We start from the raw sequence: 13,691 nt of genomic DNA on the forward strand, positions 1-13,691 counted from the left end.
TCAACCGGACGCCCACCTCTGCCAGACTGCCACTTGATTCCGCGTTTAGTATTATTCATTTTCCTGTCCTCGTCTTACGATCATTATACGAATATCTCGCATTTGGTTCGCTGCAATTAAAGAGAAAAAAATGTCTACGTAGCACTGACTCTTTCCGTATCCGTGCCACGAATGCATCGGATTTGATTCGAGTCGGAGTTTGAGGGAATTAGGAAGTGAGCGAGCCCTAGCAACCCTCTTCTTTTCCTCCTCGTCTCTCTCTCTCTCTATCGCTCTCGGATTGGCGATCTTCGCATGTTGTTTGAAATTGAAGCTCTTCTCGCTTTTTGTTGGAGGCGGTTTGGATCTGAGGAAGAGATCTCTCGAGTCAAGTCCGAGTAGTTGGGATCTTGATCAGCTCTTCGCCACTGGGATTTTGATTACTTGTGGAGAGCAATGACGAGCGACCTACCGATGAGTCCGGAGCTTGAGGAGATCGATGGCAAAATCCAAGACATATTCCGAGCACTCCAGTAAGATTTGATTACCTCGGTGCTCCTTCGCGTTCATATGTTGATTCGCCTTTCTTCTTTTGCTCCATCTTTGAACTGCAGATGCCATGTCAATGGATGAGATTATATCTTATGGGAATCTTCTTCACTCTTATAATTGAGAAAGATCTCTGGTTGTTCATAACTTACGTTGGTTAGAATTTAAGGCACATTGAGGAATTAGTTTTATCTGGCTGGGCGATGATCTGTTTCTGATCCTCTGCAGACTCTAGTTTTATATAGGGGTACTGAGATCTAAAATCAGGAGTGAGTGTATAGCCTGCTGGTTCTATAACAGAGATTGACATAGACAATATCTGTGGAATTGGGGTAAAGTTCCATCACAGGTTCTTCTATATTACTACTAGAACTATGAAAGAACACCATAATTCAAACTATGTAATAGGCAAAACCTAATCACTTAACAAAGAAAAGCATTATGATATTTCATTTGACAAATAACCTAAATTTGGTTGGTGTTAAAATATGTTCACAGTATAGTAAAAGTTTGTGGAAGTTAAGTGAATCTTGTTATATAAAATGTAATATATCTAACAAACAGTAAGTTAACTAGAATTTGTATGGAGGGGACTTACTGTTAGTGGATTTAATTGAGATAGTTTAGAAAGTTTTGCGGATAGAGTAAAACAATATGGTGCCAGCAAGGTCAACATATAAGTAAACAGATAACAAGCATATGTAAGTTATATTTCATGATTGACCTATTTGTTGCACTCTTCACAGGAAATTATACGCAAATGGTTATTGTAAAGGAATGAACCTCATTCTCTTCAATTCAGGATTTTCCTTATTCTGATAATGTGTTTGTCAAACCCAAGGGAAGAAATTGTCTCCTTAACATTCCAAAACAAGCATGATATCATATCTTAGAAACTTCTTTGGGAAACTTCAAATTAAATTTGCATTCATTCGTACAAATATCAAGATTGGCTAAAATCTTGTAATGACCTTGTCTGAGGAGCACAGGAGCACAGGGAGGTGCAACTTCTATCAAGCTTCTTAGATGTATGGGCAAGCATGAATTGAAATAGAAATCAAAGCAGAGAAGTATAATTGGGTCATATGTGTTACTTGCCTTTAAATGGATAAATATATACTCTCAATAACATGACACCTTTTGGTGGAATCAGTCCAATTCTTGTAAGAAACCTTAGTTAATCATGTTCCGAGTGAAGCGATTTCGAGATGGATGATGAGCCTCCCCTTGGAGTCAAATTTCACCATGAAACATACCAACAAAAGCTAGTAAGTATATGGGTTAAGGATATAACAATAAAAGCTAGTGGAACTATAGCAACTCAGTTTGAGGTGGGCAGGGAGTGAGCAAACAACACAGACAAGGTGCATCTTCTTGCTGACTTTTAGGATGCATGGAGTAAGAATAACTGAAACACACAATGAAACGAGGAAAGTATGGTTGGACCATAGCTGTAACTTATCTTAAATGAATTAAGTATGTACCCTCAATAATGAGACACCTTTTGATAGAGTGGGCTTGATTTTCCACATGAACTCTTAAGCACTCTCAGTGTGGAACAATTTTAGAATGGGTGATTTCTTGAGTAGCTCCTCACCTTGGAGATAGATTTCATCATGATTCAAAATTAGGGCCAATAGTATAGGATGACAATTAAAGCAAACAATAGCTCAATGTTGTTGAGAATATAGTGTGACACAGATCTTCTTACAGAAAGTTCAATAAAGAAGTATATGCACAAACTTTATCATAAAGTTGTCTATCATAGAATTCAATTTATAACATAGAAAGGGCAAGCGATGGAGAGGAATGGGAGGCAGATGGGAAGTGGAATATAAGAGGTGTGTTAAACCTAGAGTTTACTCCCAAGTTTATATTGTACACACACCATTTATACCTATATATATATCCCAGTGGAGAATTCTGGTTCCTCCTAACCAATTTTCTAGATAAATAGTCTCAAATTTACGTTACTAGTCTTAACATACACTTCCTGCACAAGATGGGGAGCAAAGTTTGGGACAAGATGGGTTTGTTCCATTTAAGGTAGGAACTTTTCCATTTGTGATGCATGTCAAACATAGTCAAATAAAATCATAATCCACCTCAATATGATTATTCTTTCATATTACTCGCAGTATAATTGTGTAGGATCAATTGAGGAGAAGAGTAGTCCATGTGTAAGAGAATGTAACCACATAAACTCACTGACAGTATGATCCATAACATGATCCTTTACTTCACTTCTACTGTTATATTCTTCTTACTCTTCCACCTTACTAAATTGCCCCAACAAAGTTGAAATATCTAGTGATAGTCCTCCTATCACCAACTGAACCTTCTTCAAAAACAGCAATATACTTGATAATATCAAGATTTTTGTTCTCCTAAGTGGAAGAAGATATGGAAAAGTAGGAGACGAAGGGAAGAGGGAGACAAGAGATGAACCAAACCTAGTGCTTTCCTCCCAAATTATATACATCATTCTCATCCTCTTATATTTACAGCCACTTATACATATATCCACGTAGCCAATTACCCTTTGGGTAGGGGGAATGATTAAGTAGTTTTGTGCCAAAACAGGCTCAAACTCATGCCTGAGATATTAATCTTTCAAGTCTTCCCCCTTTTGGTTCCAAATTGTGGTTCTACCAGAAGTAGCTGTTCTTTATAAACATTCAATTCAATGATTATAGTTTATGTGTTCAACATGTGTATATTAATCTTGAAAAAAAAAAAGTGTGCCTAGGGCTGTAAATGAACCAAACGTTCTTGAACAAGCTTAGAGTTTGACTTGGTAAGAGCTTGTTTATGTTCGTTCAATATACACAAGATTAATTAAACAATCAAGCTTGAATAGCTCGTTAAACTAAACAAACAAGCTTGAACACATATGTGTTCAATTTGTTAACGTTCGTGAACAATGTTCGTGCATAACGTTCGAACAATGTTCACGAACCATATTCATTAATAAAACTCTTTTAAATATATTAAATAAATAATAAAATAAAATAAACAAATAAGTTTGAATTATCAAACTCAATAACCAATCAAACAACTAAAAGTTTCAAACAATCAAACAAGCTTGAATTGAGAACTTGATAACATCTAAATGAACCAAGCCAAGCTTCAAACAAGTTCAAGCTCATACAAAATAAACCAAACCAAGCTTGAACAATCATTTCAAAAGCTTGGTTCATTTTAAACTCCGCTTGGCTCGGTTACCTTATCAAATAAACTTGAACACCCCAAAGCTCGGCTCGGCTCATTTATAGCATTGAACATTCCAATATATTTTCCCTTATAATTTCATGATTTATCCAAAAGTATAAGATTGAGGCAGTTCTGATATGTAGGATTTTTTTCCCCTCTTAAAATTGTTTGAGGACGTGAACTCCCCTTGTTTATTTGATTTTTTTCTTGTTTCTTCATTATAGCCGTTGATGTTTTAATGTATAATTATCTAAAAAAAATTTGTAGATTGTGGGAAAAAAATCTCCAGTCTTATAGCAATATGTTTAGAAAGGTTTGAAAGCTGCCTACAGTTTTTGTCTATTTACATCTCAAATCAGATCATACATGGGAAGAAATCTTCTCTTGGTGAAAAAGTTTGTTTAAAAAGTGATGCTGATGGTAGTGGATAAAATCTATGCCATTACTATGTAAACTGCTATCGCATGTATGCTAGTCTTAAGTAAAGCTTGATACCCAATAACAGCTTCCTTCTTTTGAATGTTAATTTCAAATTTAAATATCTTTATATCATCTTGTATTCTCATTTTTCTGCATTATTTTTCATGCTTAATATTAAAAATATAAATGTAATTGATTCCTTTCCCAAGAATTATGTTTTTAGGATTAGTGGTTAGCTAAGTTCAAAACTTGGTAAAGGAGCAATGTTATTAGAGTAGGAGGTTCAAATTTCAAAACTTACCTATGCTGAAAAGAAAAAAATTATCTATTATTTCATGTGTTGTGGTTGGACTATTTGATAGAATTAAACCCACTCATATGCTAACAAGGAGTGCTAACTGCTAAGGATATAAATAAATTTTGGTTAGTCAATTAACTTTACCACTTTATATTTGTATAATATTCTTTTCATCTATGATTTTATCTTGTTCTTAGGGGTGCACATATGTCCTTTGGCCTTCCCCACATTTTTAGGTTGTCGCTTTGAGATTTTAATTGATTGAGGTTGGAATAATCCCCATTCCCTTTTCCATGGAACTCCTTTCCTTTTCATGCTTAATTCAATGTAAGGAACTAAGGATTATATTGAAGTCATTGTTATTATTATCTTTTATTTGTGTTTGCCTGTCTGTTAAGATATTCTATATGGCTCTCATCCCTCACTGGCCTCTATGCAAGGTTATATCATTAGTATTCAAATTAATTAAATTGTTTTTATTACATTGATGAATATTTGTCTGGTCTTCCTCAACCTTTACACTTTCCACTTGAATAGATTTAACTCTTCGAACTATAGAATTTGTTTATTTTTCTTAAGTATATCTAAACCATCTTAACTTATTTTTCTTATTTTTTATTTATCAGATTCCTAAAAATTCTTATTTATAGGGATTCTATTTCTATTTATCTTAAGAATTCCATCAATTCTTTTGTTGCTATTGAAGCTACATTTCACATAGCTTTTATTCTACTTATTTTAAAGCCTTTAATTTTTTAAGTTTTCTCTGCAATTCAAGTTTTGAATTTAATCTGATAACAATTTTGTTGTCTACAAATAACTTATGTCTAGCTTGTTTGTTTTGAATATGATTCATTAGTTTATCTAGTATTAATATGAAAAGATATGGATATAATATGAACCCTTAATGTAAACCTACAGTAAAAATTTATTTATTGCACTTGAAAATAGCTCTAACACTATAACAACATTATTGGATATTCTTTTCTCCTTCTAAAACTTATTGCAATAGCCGGCTGGAAATTCTATTATAAGTTTTTTTTCCCAAAATCAACGAAAATAATATGCAAATTAATCTTCGTTTCTCTATACTTTTTCCTTTAATTATCTTATTAAATAAATAATAGCTATGGTTGATCTTGTAGACATGAAGCCTCATTGATTTTTGGAAATAATTTTCTCATCTCTTATTATTCTCCCGTAACTCTTTTTCAAAATTTCATAGCATGCCTTGTGAACTTGAGGCCACTCTAATTGTAGCGACATTATATATTACCTTTTATTATCTGTATAGTTTCCATATTATATGTTAATATATCTGTCAATTAGCCTAATTACAGTTTCCTAAGATAGATTCTTAGTTTGTATATAAATGTCTCACTCTTCAATAAAAATTATCATTTCTTTTTATCTCAAATAACATGGTATCAAAGCAACTTCGAAATTAAAGATTCAAAATTAGAGTTTCATCTCCTCCTCTTCTACCTTTCACGTACTTTCATCTTTGTGGCACGTCATTGCCTCACCATCGCCCATGCGCCTCCATCGGCTGACCATGACCTCCTCGCCGACACTCTTTCCTTCCCTCCTCTATCTGCACACAAAGTCAGTTACTGCTCGTTGTTGCACCGATTGTTGTTGCGCCTCCCCTTCCTCGGCACAACGCATCGCACCAGGCGTTGGCTCTCCTTTCACAACACCATTGTCTAAGATTTCGATTGCCAAGCAACCACTGTGTCAGCCCTATCCCCAACGATCGTCATCGTCGCTCTCCTGATATGTGTCATCAAAAGCAGCGCTGATGTCGCTCAATCTCAGCCGCCAGCGATCCTTGCCTCCAGCCTGAACCTGTCGCCTTGCTTTCCTCAATGTGAGTAGCACCTAAGCGCACGTGGGTTTATTTGTACTTGTTAGTTTGGATCTTCCTTCGGAGAATCTCTTATTTGACTTCCTTAGGAATAAAGTTTTATGGCTGAAAATAAGTCTTCTATTGTGACGAATGTGGTGCATATGATGTCTAAAATCACGGAATATAAGCTAAATGGTTCAAACTATTTGGATTAGAGTAAGACTGTTCGTCTTTATCTACGAAGTATTGATAAAGATGGTTATTTGACTAATGACCCTCCTTAATATTACTCGAAGTAGACATGGCATAGAGATGATGCTCATTTGTTCCTTCATATTCGGAATTGTATTATAGTAAGATAATTGGTTTGATCAATCATTGTGAATTTGTTAAAGAACTAATGGATTACTTGGAATTGCTGTAGAAAAGGAAATCTCTCCTGCATATATGAGATTTGCAAATGCTTTTACATCAAATTGATATCAAGAATGCTTTTCTTCGAGGAGGTGTATTTGGAGGAACCTCTTGGTTTTGTTGCTAGGGGAGTTAGGGCGAGTTTGTCATTTTTGAAAATCATTGTATGGTTTGAAACAAAGTCCTCGTGCTTGGTTTGAAAAATGTAGTCAGGTTGTTGGAAAATTTAATGAGTCTGACCATTCTGTGTTCTACAAGAACTGGTATCATTTTGTTAATTGTGTATGTGGATGATATTGTTACCATTGGAAGTGATACTACGAGAATCTCATCTCTTAAATCTTTCATTCATACTTAGTTTCACATGAAAGACTTGGGGTGCTAAAGTATTTCTTGGGTGTTGAAGTTACGAGGAGTAAAAAAGGTATATTTCTATTAACTAAGACAGGAAAATTGAGTAGCTTTGTAGTGCTTCAATGACACCTCACATAATATGGGGAACTATTTGAACATTTTGTGAGATATTGAAGGTTGGTTGGAAAGTTGAATTACCTTACTGTGACTGGTCTAGATATTACATATTCTGTTAGTGTTGTCTGTTTATGTCATCTCCAATTGTTCATCATTGGATAGCGTTAGAGCAAATTTTGCAGGTATCGTATATGCAAATCATGAGCACACTCATATTGAATATTTTTCAGATGCAGATGGGGTAAGTTCCAAAATGGATAGAAGATTTACTTATATATTTGTTAGAGGAAATTTAGTCTCAAGGAAGCGCAAGAGGCAAAACGTTGTGTTACGATCCAATGAGTCAGAATATAGGGCTATGACACATGTGTAAGATAATGTGGATATATTAACTTTTGACTAAAGTAGGACTTAAAATTTTAATACCAGCAAACCTGTGGTGTGATAATCGAGTTATTTTTCATATTGCATCGAATCCTGTATTTCATGAGCGAACTAAGCACATTGAAATTGATTGTCATTTTGTTCATGAGAAAATTCAACAAAGCTCGATTTCCACAAGATATGTGAAGACTGAAGAATAACTAGGTGACATCTTTACAAAAGCTTTAAATGAGATTTGGATTGATTATCTTTGTAACAAGTTGGGTATGATTAATATCTATGGTCCAACTTGAGAGAGAGTATTATTTATATATGTTAGTTAATATATCTGTCAATTAGCCTAATTATAATTTCCTAAGATAGATTCCTAGTTTGTATATAAATATGTCTTACTCTTCAATAAAGATTATCAGTTTTTTATCTCAAATAACACCTTTTTATTCTCATAGATAAGAACTAGAAAAAGTTTCCTTCATGCTTTGAGCATTTTCTTAATTCTCAAAATTTTATTGAATAACTTAGTTTATCAAATTATATCTCGATCTCCTAAACTCTTCCATACTTCATTATGATTATCATCTAGACCACTTTTACCTACATTTTCTTTGTAGCTTCTTTAAGCTAACAACTTCATTTGGTGCATATAGCTTATCCATACTATAGACATAATCTGAGAAGATCCTTTTCGAGAAATGATCGGTGTAAACAATTTATTTTCCTCTTGATTTTTTTTTTTTGCAGGAATGGATTCCAGAAATTGGATAAGATTAAAGATCCTAACAGACAGTCTAAACAGTTGGAGGAGCTTACTGGGAAGATGAAGGAATGCAAGCGGTAGGTGACTTACCTTGTTTCGACTTTAAGATCTCACCTTATATATGTTGTTTAATGTTAATGCCCTATATCTTGTCATGTTCATGACTTACTTCTGTTTTTATCACCAATAGTCTTTTTAGAATTTAACATATTAATTTTTTTAGGTTAATTAAAGAATTTGATCAAGAACTTAAGGATCAAGAGAATCGGAATCCTCCAGAAGTTAATAAAAAACTCAATGAGAAGAAGCAGACCATGGTCAGTAATCTACTTCTTGTTTTGCATTTTCTATTTATTTTCTTTTTTCTAATTGTAACTAATTGTGCTCGTTTATTCCAGATCAAGGAACTCAATTCATATGTGGCCTTGAGGAAAACGTATGTTTTGGAAGGCTTTTCTTGTTCGTGTTTTTGTTCTTCCTAATTCCCATGTCTTTAATTTCCTCTCAAGTTTATTGCTTCGAGAAAAAATATATGTATTGTTTTGCTGTCTTAGTTTAAATTGAATAAATAGTCTCACCTTGTTTGATGTCAAGGATGTTACTGCTTGATTTTTATTCAGTGTCACAGTATGGACAGTGTTGTACTTGTAGCTGCTTAGTGATGTAAATAATAAATAAAGAAGCCTTTGGCATCAGGCCATAGATATACTAGAAACAATTATTGTACGTGCATGAGAAACTTAATGGTTATTTTGGGCAGGGCATTTCTGAAATTGGACATGAAGTAATGACAACTAGAGAAATTTCACAAAGGCTTTGATATGAGATGATTGAGTTTTAATTTAACCAGAGATTTTGATGTTGAGAAGAAATGAGAAAAAATTGATCTTTGAGAGAAATGTAAACACAATGTAATAAAATATTACATGTAATCACTAATCAGTAAAACGTCTCTTGAGTGACTAATTGTTTCCATTATTTCTTGATTTGATTTCTCTTTGTTAATGAATTTTTAGGTACCAAAGTAGCCTTGGTAATAAAAGAGTTGAACTTTTTGATATGGGCACTGGAACCAGTGATCCTGTGGCTGATGAGAATGTTAAGATGGCATCAGGTAATCAGTTTCTTCCTGTGAAGCATCAAGGGTACATCAACATTATATTGCTATAATCTTTTTTAGTGTCTTCAAATTCTGTATGATCCAGTTTTGTTATCACTGATCCCATCATTATTGCTGGTAGGTGAAACAAACAAATGTAGTTAATGGAGCATCTAGCTAATGATCAATTCCTTCAACTTCAAACCAATGCACAACTGTCCTTGACCGTAACACGTTGATAAAGAAGGAGAAAGAGAAAAATGATGAAAAGAGATCTTGGCAACTAATCTCACAAGTAGGCTTCTACCTGAAGCAGCAATTACAGCAATTCACAATAACTGAGAGAAAATAGAAAAGCTCGAGAGAAAAGAAATGCTCTTGAGTCTTGGAGTAAAGAAAGAGGAAAACGTAGCTTGGTCTTTGCTAGACATTAGCTAGATAAGAACAGAATATCTTTTCTGTTCAGTCTCCGCTGGCTTAGGCGGTGTACATTGCTTGATCCTTTTCTTGACTTTAGGAAGATGAGAACAAGATATCTTCTCTGCATAGGTCATGCAACATACAAACAGGATATAATAGGATGAGAACGCAGGTGAAAATTTTTCGAGTGGGATTCCTCCTTGTAGCACACCAGTGGATAGAATAAAGAAAAGAGAAAACAACCACTCGACGTGGTTCCTATTGTTGACATGGTCCATCAACCGCACACAAATATAAGAGTAGGGAAGAAGAGGGAAAATAAGGCAACAACAGAATAAAGGCTGATTGAGATTTGAGGAAGAATGAAATGAACACAAATTCCCATAGAAAACAGAACAGAGGTTGGCTGAGATTTGAGGAACAAGGAAATGGAAGATTAATGCCCATTAATTCCTCTAGCATGCAACTTGGATAAGTCTGAGTGATAAGTCCGAGTGCAGAGAAGAAGAGAGAATGAACTAGAAGCCAATAGCTAGTGAACTAAGAGAATAAACACAATCTACAGATTGATCACTGAAGCTAGGTTATAAAATTTTTTCTGATGCCAGGTTTTGAAGCTAGGTATTGTTGTTTCCCTTAACAATTCCTCTACCTGTTGCTTCTGGCCACCGAGCTTGCATGTTGAGCTTTGTTGACCACCCTTTTATGCACATATATTGCCTACAGTCATCCAACGATGACCTTCCAGTAATGCCTCTAATTGGGGCAAGTATCTCACATCTTGACACTTGCACAGTTCGGGTGAGATGGAAATTGTATTTTAATCTTTGTTGAAAAATGAAATTACCTTCTTTTTTTTTTTAAATTTCAAATTCACTGCTAATTGCTAAACTAACATTGCTTGAATGGTTTTATCAAATATTGTGAATTCCTGTGCTATTCTTTGATGATATATTGGTTCTTACAGATATGTCTAATCAAGAACTCATATATGCTGGAAGGAAACAGATGGATGAGACTGATCAAGTTATTGAACGTTCAAAGATGGTGAAACACTAACCTTCATTAAACTTTTCTTAACTTTTGCAATCATTTTTGATACATAATTTGTTCTCACAGGTCGTTGAGCAAACTATTGAAGTAGGTACCCAAACTGCTGCGAATATTAAAGGCCAAGTAAGTTACCTATCATTAACTAATATTACTCATGGTCAATTTGGGTCCATTTCTTTTTTTGTATTCTTAATTTAAATATACTACAATTTTATTGAGTTTAAAGTATTCTTTCTAATGTTTATATGTTTTGAATTATTTTCATTTCCGCTCTAAAATGTTTTCTTATATTTAGGATATCATAACGATGTCGACATTGAGTTAGATTGGTTGATTCAAAATAATGGAGAACCTATTGGGAAAAAAAAATCAATAGCTAATTACAAAATATTTGCATATAGTTGTGTCAAGACCTAATGAAATCACAATCTTTTCTTGAAGCATGAGTGAAAAATGAATTTATCAAGCATTTCTGATAGACCAATGTAATTGTCTTAATTAATGAACTTGTCTCCGCCTATGATTACACTTTCTACTGATGGATAATTTTCCCACGGTTTTATATGTGGTGATCATGAAGGTGAGTACAGGATATGTCTTTAAACACAAACAAGTGAATCTTAGGTTGGGTCTTAATCTCTAAGGATTTGGCAACATAGGATTTAAAAGTTGGAGCATGTTGAAATCTTCTTTTTATCTTGTATGTTGTACATTTAATCCTGTTATTTTTAGACAGAACAAATGGGTCGAATTGTTAATGAGCTGGACACTATCCAATTCTCAATCAAGAAGGCTTCTCAGTTGGTGAAAGAGATTGGTAGGCAGGTTTGTCTCTTAAGTTCCATGCACTAGCTTTTCCCCTTGTCTTTCATATATTTTCTGCTTGCCTATTATAATTGCAAGCTCTGTTTGTTTTTTCTCAACACTAGTTTCCATGTAATTCAGATTCTATCTTGATTGAAAATTCTTCTATTTTCAGGTTGCTACTGATAAGTGCATCATGTTCTTCCTATTTCTTATAGTTTGTGGTGTAATTGCAGTAATCATTGTAAAGGTACTACCATCTCACCTTTACTCATAGCAATCTCAAGCATCATCTGAACCATATTTTCTTTATCTAGTTACTAGATTTTTCTCTTTTGAGCATATTAGTTAATAATAAAACTTCACAGAAAATTATGATTACAATTAAACTAGATCATTGCATCTTTTCAACTAAACAGCTAAAATTTTGTGAAGCGTTGCATATCTGCTTACAGAGTTCAAGTGAACATTTACCACATTAATTTTGTCAGCATCAAACCATGTCAGATATTTTATGGTTGGCTGCATGAGTTAAATCCTTTTATTGAATACTATGGAAGACTTATAGACTTTGAACCTGAGACCTTGGCAACAACTTTCAAACTCCTCACCTACTGTGCTAGTTGGCACCCGCATAATTCCCAACATTTTGATCCACTCATACCCCTGATTAATTTATTAAACAGCTCACTAATCTTTTACTTGTTTTGTTATGGAATTGATAGGTTGTGCATCCGAACAACAAGAGTATTCCAGATATACCTGGATTAGCACCTCCAGCTCCAACCGGAAGGAAATTACTATCGGCCTAATTTTCTGTGGGTATCTTCTGTGGTGGAAACTCAAAGTGTCATAATGCTTTGTAGTAATTCTTTTTCTCCTGTATATGATGCCTGCGTTATGTTTTTTGGATCATAAATATGCTTCCTAGATTGGTGATATATAGAGAGGTAATCTGCCATTTGCCACCTGTATCAGATTTTCTGACACCTTTGCTCTCTTGTAATGCTGTCGTATTGTGATTGCTTAGCCTTAGAGTACAATGTTGGATTATTCCTGCAGTGGATGTGAATACTTTCTTCTCAAATTATTTGGATGCAATATTTTCAACCATTTGTACATACATAGTTGAGAAGCCAATTGAATTCTAAATTATTTCAGGGTATTCCCTTTCCTCTAATTGTAATTTTTTTTTTATAATAGATAGACGGCCTTCTTCTGATATGCCTATCAGGTAAATCCGAACATAGCTTATACATGTTTAGAAGTCGATCTCTAGTAGTTTTTCCTATTGGGATTTGAACATGGGTGTTCTTAGTTCTTCAGAAACTTAGAAGGATGCCAAAACTGACAATTTCTATCATTAAGGTGAGGAGAGGCAACATCCACTCCCTTTTCTTGTTGTATGGTGATGCACAAAACTTGTATATCTGAATCATGTTTTGCAGAGCAGGATATACCTATCGCATGGCTTCTACAAGTTTTTTTTTATAGGCTGGTATATATACTGCTGGCTCTAATCTTGACTTGTGCATTACAAAAGTAGCCCATTTCCCTTCTTTTTTTTTTTTTTTTATTTTGGGTGGAGCTTCAACCTATATATTCTATGTCAGGCTGGATCCAACTTTGGGATAAAGTAGCCCCAATTTTTTTTCAGTTTATACTTCTAATTTTTGTGGCTTCTCTTTTCTGCTTTGTGTTCATTCAGTTAATATTGATCACCCTTGAGCGATAAAGTTGGTTAGCATTGCTTGTTAACTCTAGCATTACCTTAATCTAAGATGAGATATTAAGGAAAAAAATTAACTGCCTAATTTACCAATCACTGACAAATTCGGTCAATTTCGACTAGTTGGAAATTAGAAAATCTTGATCTGATTAGATTTTTTTTAGTCTTAGATGAGAATGTAACATTCTGTAAAGATTTATCCGCTTCTCCTCCGCCCGAAAATACAACTAGAGCTAACCTCCTTATTAATGT

General features: G+C 34.2%; 1 protein-coding gene across 2 annotated transcripts; it reads left to right on the forward strand.

The window, feature by feature from the left end:
* Nucleotides 1–89: 89 nt before the first annotated feature.
* LOC122000861 (novel plant SNARE 13-like) lies at nt 90–12,832 on the forward strand. 2 transcript variants are annotated; one of them, XR_006117234.1, is made up of 10 exons: nt 90–512; nt 8,319–8,411; nt 8,558–8,651; nt 8,733–8,770; nt 9,351–9,448; nt 10,821–10,900; nt 10,973–11,029; nt 11,639–11,723; nt 11,886–11,960; nt 12,436–12,511. XR_006117234.1 is itself a non-coding variant. In XM_042555338.1 (10 exons), the coding sequence occupies exons 1-10, from the start codon at nt 436–438 to the stop codon at nt 12,520–12,522; spliced, it is 792 nt and encodes a 263-aa protein (XP_042411272.1). In that variant the 5' UTR covers nt 90–435; the 3' UTR covers nt 12,523–12,832. The 2 variants fall into 2 exon arrangements, 1 of the variants encoding a protein (XP_042411272.1); XM_042555338.1 differs by having other exon boundaries at nt 11,639–11,731; nt 12,436–12,832.
* The last annotated feature ends 859 nt before the right edge of the window (nt 12,833–13,691 follow it).

The sequence above is a fragment of the Zingiber officinale genome, chromosome 7A (assembly GCF_018446385.1).
Source record: "Zingiber officinale cultivar Zhangliang chromosome 7A, Zo_v1.1, whole genome shotgun sequence".
Taxonomy (NCBI): Eukaryota; Viridiplantae; Streptophyta; class Magnoliopsida; order Zingiberales; family Zingiberaceae; genus Zingiber; species Zingiber officinale.